We start from the raw sequence: 11,986 nt of genomic DNA on the forward strand, positions 1-11,986 counted from the left end.
ATGTCATATTAAGATTAGTCCCTCTCCAGACTCACTGCTCTCAGCATCCACATGTCAGATACAGAGTCTGCGCCACTTCGCCACCCCTGCTGCTTTTCTGAGGGAGGGGTCTAAAGGTCAAAGTTGAAAGAGTGACACATCATAGCAGCAATGAGTGGTTTGTCGATAGAATGCAAATGGAAAACTTCTAGCAGTGCACGGTCCAAAATATTGTTTTCCACTTGCACGATGTCATCAATCAATCAATCAATCAAAGCTTTATTTGTATAGCGCATTTCATACCCAGAGGCAACACAATGCGCTTTACAGAGAACAAGGGAGGTGGGCAGACATCCCACCCCTACATATTCCAGAGGGAAGCAAAAAGAACAGTAATCACCCGGGGGCCAGATGTAAAAAAGCATGTAGGCTGTTAATGTTAATGTTTAAATGCAGGCCTATATGTAGTAGCATCGCAGCGATTGAACATCAAATGTATTGAGTCTGGCAGCAAAGAGAGTCACTAGCCCAGCTTAGATGGGCGGGGTCAGGTTGCGATTGCGAAAGTCGTTATTGATTGGTGCCCCGGGGATTTCAGTGGTACCAATCACTGGCCAGGATTCGAAAACCAGCTTAGAGATAGAAGTGTCCCACGCCCACAGAGATGTCTGCAGCATGCAGTAACGTAGTTAGCATAACTCACGTAGTGTATGAACATAAGAACTCTCATGGGTCTGGTGTTGAGAGAAATGTATCTTAGTTAATAAAGTGCAAATCTAGGATGTGGAACATCCTGTTTGTCCTCAGTCACTTCCTGTTCCCCAGGAAGTCCCACCATGTTGGACATGGCTCCGCCCACTCTGGGGTTGAAAGGTCAGGATGGAGAGGTCAGCAGTAACCATGGTAACCCAGGCGTCAGCGGATCACAGGAGCCTTGGTGCTGAATATACTCAGGCTGAATGGACTGGAGAGAGAAAGAGAGAGAGAGGGAGAGAGAGAGAGAGAGAGAGAGGAAGAGAGAGAGGGGGAGAGAGAGAGAGAGAGAGAGAGAGAGAGAGAGAGAGGGGGAGAGAGAGAGATTGAGAGATAGAGAGGAAGAGAGAGAGGGTGAGAGAGAGATAGGTAGACAGAGGGAGAGAGATAGAAAGGCGGGGAGAGAGAGAGAGGGAGAGAGAGAGGGAGAGAGAGGAAGAGAGAGAGGGTGAGAGAGAGAGAGGGAGAGAGAGAGGGTGAGAGAGAGAGAGAGATAGATAGAGAGAGAGGGTGAGAGAGAGATAGGTAGACAGAGGGAGAGAGATAGAAAGGCGGGGGAGAGAGAGAGGGAGAGAGAGACAGAGGGAGATTGTTACATGATGAAAATATACAAAAGATAAAAATTCATATAAAAACCAACATTCAAACACACAGGCACCTTTTGAGGCTTGCAGCGGAGGAAGAGGAGGGTGGTGTGAGCCTCTTGGAGGAGGAAGAGGAGGGTGGTGTGAGCCTCTTGGAGGAGGAAGAGGGGCAGAGGGGCAGAGGGACTCTGGAGGAGGTGGGGGGAGAGAGGGAGTCCAGGCCGGCTCTGGTCCGGTTCAGCCTGCAGAGAGAGAGATGACCGCACCCACAGTGTGACCGGAGCGCTGCCCAGCACCTTTCACACGCAGGGTCAAGCCTACAGGATGCACTGACCTCCCATAGACAAACCACACACCACCGAGTTCCACCAACAGGTTGTTTTCATGTAATCCTGGTCTAAATAGTGAATGGTGGTGAAGCTCCGTCCGTCCGTGATCGCCTGTGATTCCTATCCGCTCCAAAACTGAATGGGTTCTAAGGGGGTCCATGCTGCATCCTGCTGGGTTCTAAGGTGGCCCATGCTGCACCCTGCTGGGTTCTAAGGTGGCCCATGCTGCACCCTGCTGGGTTCTAAGGGGGCCCATGCTGCACCCTGCTGGGTTCTAAGGTGACCCATGCTACACCCTGCTGGGTTCTAAGGTGGCCCATGCTACACCCCGCTGGGTTCTAAGGGGGCCCATGCTGCACCCCGCTGGGTTCTAAGGGGGCCCATGCTACACCCCGCTGGGTTCTAAGGTGGCCCATGCTGCACCCTGCTGGGTTCTAAGGGGGCCTATGCTGCACCCTGCTGGGTTCTAAGGTGGCCCATGCTGCACCCTGCTGGGTTCTAAGGGGGCCCATGCTGCACCCTGCTGGGTTCTAAGGGGGCCCATGCTGCACCCTGCTGGGTTCTAAGGGGGCCCATGCTACACCCTGCTGGGTTCTAAGGGGGCCCATGCTGCACCCTGCTGGGTTCTAAGGGGGCCCATGCTACACCCTGCTGGGTTCTAAGGGGACCCATGCTACACCCTGCTGGGTTCTAAGGGGGCCCATGCTGCACCCTGCTGGGTTCTAAGGGGGCCCATGCTGCACCCTGCTGGGTTCTAAGGGGGCCCATGCTGCACCCTGCTGGGTTCTAAGGTGGCCCATGCTGCACCCTGCTGGGTTCTAAGGGGGCCCATGCTGCACCCTGCTGGGTTCTAAGGGGGCCCATGCTGCACCCTGCTGGGTTCTAAGGTGGCCCATGCTACACCCTACTGGGTTCTAAGGGGGCCCATGCTGCACCCTGCTGGGTTCTAAGGGGGCCCATGCTACACCCTGCTGGGTTCTAAGGGGGCCCATGCTACACCCTGCTGGGTTCTAAGGGGGCCCATGCTGCACCCTGCTGGGTTCTAAGGGGGCCCATGCTACACCCTGCTGGGTTCTAAGGGGACCCATGCTACACCCTGCTGGGTTCTAAGGTGGCCCATGCTGCACCCTGCTGGGTTCTAAGGGGGCCCATGCTACACCCTGCTGGGTTCTAAGGGGGCCCATGCTACACCCTGCTGGGTTCTAAGGGGGCCCATGCTGCACCCTGCTGGGTTCTAAGGGGGCCCATGCTACACCCTGCTGGGTTCTAAGGTGGCCCATGCTACACCCTGCTGGGTTCTAAGGGGGCCCATGCTACACCCTGCTGGGTTCTAAGGGGGCCCATGCTACACCCTGCTGGGTTCTAAGGTGGCCCATGCTACACCCTGCTGGGTTCTAAGGGGGCCCATGCTGCACCCTGCTGGGTTCTAAGGTGGCCCATGCTACACCCTGCTGGGTTCTAAGGGGGCCCATGCTACACCGAGTTTTGTGAAAATCTGTGCAGTGGTTTTTGCGTAATCCTGACAGACGAACAGACAGACGGACGAACACACGCCACCATAAACATGACCTCTCGCCCTGCTCTGTCGCTGGGGAGGTCATGATAATAAACACTGGTTGTAATTACTGTCGTTGGGGCGTTTTTTTTAGCTCTCAAACTGTTTCCACCACTCTAAGCCGGCGGGATATTTGCTTTTAACTCCTCGTACCGTACGCCTCGACCGCGCAGCTCCTGGTTCCTGGGGAACTTGACCGTGCAGGTCCTCAGAAGAGAACATGCTGTGAAATTTGCGCTTGTCTAAGCGTACACGTTGTTAAACAGCAATGATACAACGAGTAGTTCCGACCTCGCAATCTGATTGGTTAAGAGCTGCTGTATATTCATGACACACCACGGGCAAAGCCTCTTTACCGTTCTATGTGAAATATTACTGCGCCATTTATTACTGCCTGGAAAAACATTTCTCCTCAAGAAAAATGTGAACATTCAATGTCGATTTTGAGTTGTTCTATCCACCCTGTAACCTACCAATGGTTCATTCATGACTAGCTAGGTTGGTCAGAAGTATTAGTTTGGTTGCTAGGGCTCATTGTTCGTCGTTCTGAAACTCCATAGCAGCGTGATAGTTTTAGGAACTACCTTTCTTGACGGAGTTCACTAAAATTGACAAATAGCAGGTATTTATCCCATAAATGTTTCCCGATGATGTAACCGTTGTATAAAAGCAATAACTTACTCAAGGGTTGTGGTACATGGCCAATATTCCACGGGTTGTGCTGGTCCACTGGGCTGTGCCTGTGACCTGTGACCTGTGATCGGCCATATACCACACCCTCTCATGAGTTACTGCTTCAGTATACCACACCCTCTCCTGAGTTACTGCTTCAGTATACCACACCCTCTCCTGAGTTACTGCTTCAGTATACCACACCCTCTCATGAGTTACTGCTTCAGTATACCACACCCTCTCATGAGTTACTGCTTCAGTATACCACACCCTCTCATGAGTTACTGCTTCAGTATACCACACCCTCTCATGAGTTACTGCTTCAGTATACCACACCCTCTCATGAGTTACTGCTTCAGTATACCGCACCCTCTCATGAGTTACTGCTTCAGTATACCGCACCCTCTCATGAGTTACTGCTTCAGTATACCGCACCCTCTCATGAGTTACTGCTTCAGTATACCGCAGGCTTTAAGCGATGAAATGTGAATGAAAGTCTCTGGTCTCTAGTTGAGCGAAGCGTTTAGAGGTTGAGTCGGGAGGCCAGGTGTGAGGAGAAAAAACCTAGAAAAGTGAAGGAAGGAAAGGAGATGGATGGTGTTGAGGAATTTACATCCAAACACCTTAAACCTTTGTCCTCTCACTTCTCTTGTAATTCATCACCTCCCCCAAATATTCACATAGCTGTGCTAACATACAAAATGGCTTCCAGAAGGCCATCTGTCTACAATAGAATAAACATCCTTTGCCATCCTTTGTCCCCAATTGCCGCCCTTTTTCTCATGTCACATGTCTGTACTCTTGGCCACGCCTGCCATTTCATATGATGAACAATGCAGTAGCCAATCACATCCTGGAAGGACCTTACCTGTGGTTTGACTGCATATAAGGCACCGCAGAAGACCAAACGGGACTTCGCTGACTAAACCACCCTTGTTGCGTTTTCAGGAAGTCCTTGCGCTCGTATGCTTTTCACAATAAACCAGACTTAACCTTTTGAACGAATCTTGGTAAATCCTTTTGACTAGATCAGTTATTTTACTATCACAGTGGCCACACACACCCACACTAGGGATGAGACGGTATGGATTTTTGCATTACGGTACGGTACGGTATCTAGTTACACGGTACGGTTTACGGTATTTCACGGTATACGGCATTTCACCTCCCCAACACACATAAAAAAACAAGTATTTTACTTTGAAGGAACTACAGTGCAACACATGATGGAAAATACACACTATTGTAATTAAGATCAGTTTATTAATAGCAAGCTTGTATTAAATTACAAAATTAACTGTTGCAAGCAACTTGAAATGTGAAGTTTCAGCAGCGCATTATTAGGTGGGCTAGCTTGCAAAAGCTAGACCAACTTGTGATATTCCCACTATTTCTTTCTTTCTTTCTTTATAATAATTCTCCCTGTTTTTTGTCTCCTTTATAACTTCTTCATACTTTGTGCTAGAAACTTCATTCAAACTTTAAAATGTTCACGATGTTTAGCTCTTTAACGGATTTATTCAGATTTTTGATATTTTTTATAGTTTTTTAGTAATTTAACTTTTAATAGTAATTTTTGTGCCATTGAAACTGCTGGTGGAATGTTCAGTATCATTATGTTTTTAGAGTGGTGGCAGCTGTTGCTTTGAAAATATTTACACATTTTGTAAACTGCTGGCACTCCTACAGTTTTGAAAGCTCACACACTTATTATACATCAAAACTTTCACACAACTGTGCTGATTCGTACAATGTAAGTATCTAAGCTGTGTGACATATACTTTTCGCTGTATGATGATTTGTTTGGCAACTGCGCTCCCCATTGAAACGTATGGCGCTGCATTCTAGCTTTTGAGCTGCTAATTTAGCATTTTTACTCTTTTTCAAACTTGTTGCTATGCCTACAGTTTTAACAGCTCATACACATATTATATATCGAAATGTTCCCATAACTGTGCTGATTCGTACAATGTAAGTATCTAAGCTGTGTGACTTATAGTTTTCGCTGTATGATGATTTGTTTGGCAACTGCACTCTCCATTGAAACGTATGGGCCCACACTCTACCTTTTGAGCTGCTAATTTTGCATTTTTACCCTTTTTCTAACTTGTTGCTATGCCTACAGTTTTAACAGCTCATACACATATTATATATCGAAATGTTCCCATAACTGTGCTGATTCGTACAATGTAAGTATCTAAGCTGTGTGACTTATAGTTTTCGCTGTATGATGATTTGTTCGGCAACTGCACTCTCCATTGAAACGTATGGGCCCACACTCTACCTTTTGAGCTGCTAATTTTGCATTTTTACCCTTTTTCTAACTCCCACCATGCCTACAGTTTTTGAGCTACACATACATATCATAGCCTAAAATGTTCAGCATTTTCTCAGGATTCCTACGGTGTCAATATCTAGGCTGTGACCTTTATACTTTTTGAGAGAGAGCTGTCTGAATCCAATATGCCTTTCCATTGAAGTGAATGAGAGGATGCTCACAGTGTCAGTTGGGATTTGAATTTGGGGACACGTGCAGGCTCTCTGTACAGGCACCCTTTTATGACTACTGTGGTAGCATTCATATTCATTCCTTTCTTCCCTCCTTCCTTCCTTCCTTCCATCCATCCATCCATCCGTCCGTCCGTCCGTCCGTCCTTCCTTTCCTTTCCTTTCCTTTCCTTTCCTTCCATTCCCTTCCATTCCCTTCCTTCCTTCCTTCCTTCCTTCCATCCATCCATCCTCTTCCATCCATCCTTCCTTCCTTCCTTCCATCCTTCCTTCCATCCTTCCTTCCCTCCTTCCATTCCATTCCATTCCTTCCTTCCTTCCTTCCTTCCTTCCTTCTTGCTTTCTTTCTTTCTTTCTTTCTTTCTTTCCTTCCTTCCTTCCTTCCTTCCTTCCTTCCTTCCTTCCTTCCTTCCTTCCTGTCCTTTCTTCCATCCTTCCTTCCCTTCCCTTCCTTCCATTCTTCCTTCTTTCTTTCTTTCCTTCCTTCCTTCCTTCCTTCCATCCATCCTTCCTTCCTTCCTTCCTTCCTTCCATCCTTCCATCCTTCCATCCTTCCATCCTTCCTTCCTTCCATCCTTCCTTCCCTCCTTCCATTCCTTCCTTTCTTTCCTTCCTTCCTTTCCTTTCCTTTCCTTTCCTTTCCTTTCCTTTCCTTTCCTTTCCTTTCCTTTCCTTTCCTTCCTTCCATCCTTCCTTCCCTCCTTCCTTCCCTTCCTTCCATCCTTCCTTCCTTCTTTCTCTTTCCTTCCATCCTTCCATCCTTCCTTCCCTTCCTTCCTTCCTTCCTTCCTTTCCTTTCTTCCTTCCATCCTTCCTTCCCTTCCTTCCTTTCTTTCTTTCTTTCTTTCTTTCTTTCTTCCTTCCTTTCTTATATTCAAAGAAATATTCAGAATGACACTCTTTTTCAGGCTGCAAACTCATATTAATACCTTTTCTCCTCTTTCAGCTATTGAACTCAATAAAACTATGAGTTATGATGAGTGGTCTAATCTATTTTTGAGTGTAGTACAAGCAGTACTTATAACAAACACCTACTGCAACACCTCCACAGCTACTGCTCCGCCCGGGGTGGGCTATAGACACATGGTCTCCAATTGGGATGGCCTGGCAATCACTGACCTGCCCCCCACAACCTCTGACCTGAGGGGGCGGAGTCTCGCCACCACGCCACTATCCACGCCACTGTCCCCACATCTCAGCCCCTGAGTGAGCTACAGACACACGGTCTTCACTGTTGGGTGGATGGAGATTGCCCGGATGTCAGTGCACTGCCCCCGACCTGCTCTGACCGGAGGGGGCGGAGTCTCGCCATCACGCCACTATCCATGCCACGGACCTCACAACACAGCCTCTGAGGTGGCTAGAGACACACAGTCTTCACTGGTGAAGGCGGGTAGGTGGCGCGGAGAGGGGTACACTGTCCTCGACCAGCTCTGACCTGAGGGGGCGGAGTCTCACCACCATGCCACTGTCCACGCCACAGACCCCACAACTCAGCCCCTGAGTGGGCTAGAGACGCATGGTCTTCACCGGTGGGTGCATGGAGATTGCCTGGTCCGTAGTAGTTCTAGCAGTAGCTGTTACATACAGCTGCAGATGCTAGCCCACCTCACATTTTCTCCAGGAAATGTACTTTCTAGTTACAGTATGTAATACCACACACGCACACACACCCCTACCTTCCAGCGGGGGCCTTGGGTGTGCGTCTCCCCTTCAGGGCGCGGAGCCGGTCTCCCTGGGTCAGCCGGCCGGAGGCCCCGCCCTCGACCCCGCCCCCACACTCGACCCCGCCCTCCCCCTGGCCGGAGCAGCTCCGCGGCGCGGCGTTGATGGACAGGTCGTCCATGCTGGAGATCAGGCGGCGCACTTCCTGCTCCGCCTCCCGGGGGGGCGGGGCCTGCTGCTGGGGGCGGCGGCGTGGACAGCGCTGCTGCAGCTGCTGTTTGGAGCGGTGGACGTCGCCCTGGACCCACAAGCTGCGCTGCTTCCTGGGTGGGGGGGTGGAGGGGGGGTTGGATTATTATAAAGGCTGATACACATGTGCCTGAATCCTGTCTGGGATCAGAGGAACCTGAGAGAGAGGCCTAGCGCTGTTCTGCTCCAGCTCTACTAACTTGTGTTGTGTGTGTTGTGCTGTGCTGTGTTGTGTTGTGTTGTGTTGTGTTGTGATGTGCCTGTTGTGTTGTGTTGTTTTTTGTTGTGTTGTGTTGTCCTGTGATGTGTGTGTTGTGTTGTGTTGTCCTGTGATGTGTGTGTTGTGTAGTGTAGTGTTGTGTAGTGTAGTGTAGTGTTGTATAGTATAGTATAGTATAGTATAGTATAGTATAGTATAGTGTAGTATAGTATAGTATAGTATAGTATAGTATAGTAAAGAATGGTATAGTGTAGTGCTGTGCTGTATTGTGTAGTGTAGTGTAGTGTAGTGTAGTGTAGTATAGTATAGTGTAGTGTTGTGTAGTATAGTATAGTGTAGTGTAGTGTAGTGTAGTGTAGTGTAGTGTAGTGTAGTATAGTATAGTATAGTATAGTATAGTATAATATAGTGTAGTATAGTATAGTATAGTAAAGTATAGTATAGTGTAGTGCTGTGCTGTAATGTGTAGTGTAGTGTTGTGTTGTGTTGTGTTGTGTTGTGTTGTATAGTATAGTATAGTAGTGTAGTGTAGTGTAGTGTAGTGTAGTATAGTGTAGTGTAGTATAGTATAGTATAGTATAGTGTAGTGTAGTGTAGTGTAGTGTTGTGTAGTATAGTATAGTATAGTATAGTATAGTATAGTGTAGTGTAGTGTTGTGTAGTATAGTGTAGTGTAGTATAGTATAGTGTAGTATAGTATAGTATAGTATAGTATAGTATAGTATAGTGTAGTGTAGTATAGTATAGTATAGTATAGTATAGTGTAGTGCTGTGTAGTATAGTATAGTATAGTATAGTATAGTGTAGTGCTGTGTAGTATAGTATAGTATAGTGCTGTGTAGTATAGTATAGTATAGTATAGTATAGTATAGTATAGTATAGTGTAGTATAGTATAGTATAGTATAGTATAGTATAGTATAGTGCTGTGTAGTATAGTATAGTATAGTATAGTATAGTATAGTATAGTATAGTATAGTATAGTATAGTATAGTATAGTATAGTATAGTATAGTGTAGTATAGTATAGTATAGTATAGTATAGTATAGTGTAGTGTTGTGTTGTGCTGTGCTGTGCTGTGCTGTGCAGTAGTAGGCGGTGGTCCTACTCACTCCTCCAGGAAGCTCTGCTGGGGTCCGATGACGGAACCGGGCCGGCAGATCCTGATCCAGGCGATCGCCTCCGCCGCCGTGAAGCGGTAGTGCTTCATCAGGTAGCAGCCAATCAGAGTGCCCGTCCGGCCCAGGCCCGCTGTGATTGGACAGAGGGAGGTAGGGGATCATGACGCAGCAGAGAGCAGAGGCTGGATAATCCTCAGGACAGAAGCTTTCATGAAGACCAGTCAGACTATCGGTGCAATGCTGCCCTCTGGTGGCATGTCTGGGAATGGCAGCATCTAACATACTTTAGTGTAGCACATGGCTTTCTAACACGCACACACACACACACACACACACACATTCATTCAAACACACCGCGAACACACACACACACACACACGCACACACACAAACACATATTCAAACACACCTCCAACACAAACACACACACGCACACACTCCCTCCCTCCCTCCCTCCCTCTCTCCCTCCCTCCCTCCCTCCCTCCCTCTCTCCCTCCCTCACCCTTGCAGTGGACGGCCACGGCTCCCTCTGTGCTCTCACAGGCGTGGAGGAAGCGGCGTGTGATGAGGTCACTGGGCGTGGTCCCGTCCGTGAAGAAGAGCTCGTGGAGCTCGAAGCCGGCGTCGGTGAAACGCCGCCCGTCATACAACTTCCTGTTGAGCCTGACGACCGCCCTGACGCCATTTTGACGGAAGTAGGGAAAGTAGGACTCTGGAGCATGGAGGGGGTAGCCTGGGACACACATGCACACACGCACACACGCACACACACATACACACACACACACACACACACACACACATCCACACACACAGACACACACACACACATACACACAGACACACATACACACACACACACACACAGACACACACACACACACACACACATCCACACACACAGACACACACACAGACACACACACACACAGACACACACACACAGACAGACACACATAGACACACACAGACAGACACACACACACACACACACACACACACACACACTCAGACACACACACACATACACACAGACACATACACACACACACACACAGACACACACACACACACACGGACAGAAACACACACATACTCGCAGACACACACACACACACACACACACACACACACACACAGGAGTCATTAAATAGTTTCCTTTATACAACAGGTAGTTCCTAGCCTGGCTTCGCCAGACCCACAATGCCTCTGGACGCAACTGGACAGACCTCTAACCAATCAGAGCAAAGGGTTAGTCGTCATATCAAATGGGCACAGTTGTTGCATCAAACCCGCCCCATATTAGCCGTGCCAATCACGGTTGTACGTTGTGCTAATATGATTAGCACAGCTAATATCTTCCGGGTGGAACTCAGTGGAATGGGGGCGTGGCCAGACTGATCTGCGGAGAGAAACAGGATGTGAGGTCACGTGATCAGGACGGCGTAGCCAGGCTAGGTAGTTCTGACCTGGTGTTGTGATTGGTCGATTCACAAGATTCAGAATCGATTATCACGATTCAATACGATTCAATTCGATTCGATTCGATTCAATTAGATTCGATTCGATTCACTATCGATTCGGTTAGTGTTACTAAACCCTGTTTTTTTTTTAGCTGTAACCTTAATTACATGACTGCCAAGTTATGCAACACATCAGTACTAGGGCTGGGTATCGATACCGATTTCCAAAAATGAATGAATGAATGAATGAATGAATGAATGAATGAATCATTGAATGAATTAATGAACTATTCATACCTTCATTAATTCATTCATTAAATAAAAGATCGATTTTGGGATTCATGAATCGATTCTGAATCATTTGATTCAGAATCGATTCAGAATCGATTAATCGATTTTTTAAACCCAGCCCTAATCACAATATCTCTATATCACAATATCTCTATATCACAATATCTTCACCTATCTTTACTCCTGACTCTCTGACTACAAGAACATGTAACAGGCACTTTCCATTTCACTTAAACTTAAATGTATATTCCTCCAGGGATTATGTTCACCATATGAAATTCCATAGCAACATGATTGTTTGAGGAACTGCTGAATACACTCAAATCGATATAAAATATACTGAAATAGTGGGTATTTATCCTATAATCTTTCTTGATAATGTAACCCTGCTGTATGAGCTGCAGCCCAGCCGTTCAGATACTCAAGATCTAGCACGCTTCTCGTGTGTTGCTGCTTAATTGCTTTAAATCCCTTCCACACCTGAACTGACTGAGTTGGAAGCGAGTCCAGCCCTCAACCCTGTAGAGCCGGCGACCCCAGTGACCTCGCCGGTGACCCCAGTGACCTGGCCTCACCGTTCTCCATCTTGCTGCGGGGGT

At 47.7% G+C, this 11,986-nt stretch overlaps 1 protein-coding gene across 1 annotated transcript in view; it reads right to left on the bottom strand.

Annotated features, from left to right (window-relative positions):
- Positions 1 to 304: 304 nt before the first annotated feature.
- The window catches only part of LOC311325258 (dual specificity protein phosphatase CDC14AB-like), a gene marked incomplete at its 5' end in the record, with an annotated part of 13,776 nt that continues 2,094 nt past the window's right edge, over positions 305 to 11,986 (bottom strand). The window contains 6 exons of the mRNA XM_084457926.1: positions 305 to 943; positions 1,391 to 1,558; positions 8,060 to 8,368; positions 9,625 to 9,763; positions 10,136 to 10,366; positions 11,963 to 11,986. The exon at positions 11,963 to 11,986 is cut by the window's right edge and continues 64 nt beyond it. Coding sequence (XP_084314052.1) covers positions 895 to 943; positions 1,391 to 1,558; positions 8,060 to 8,368; positions 9,625 to 9,763; positions 10,136 to 10,366; positions 11,963 to 11,986 — 920 coding nt within the window. The 3' untranslated portion in view covers positions 305 to 894. The remainder of the gene's footprint in view (positions 944 to 1,390; positions 1,559 to 8,059; positions 8,369 to 9,624; positions 9,764 to 10,135; positions 10,367 to 11,962) is intronic.

This window comes from Borostomias antarcticus (genome assembly GCF_949987555.1).
Source record: "Borostomias antarcticus genome assembly, chromosome: 24".
In the NCBI taxonomy this organism is placed as follows: domain Eukaryota; kingdom Metazoa; phylum Chordata; class Actinopteri; order Stomiiformes; family Stomiidae; genus Borostomias; species Borostomias antarcticus.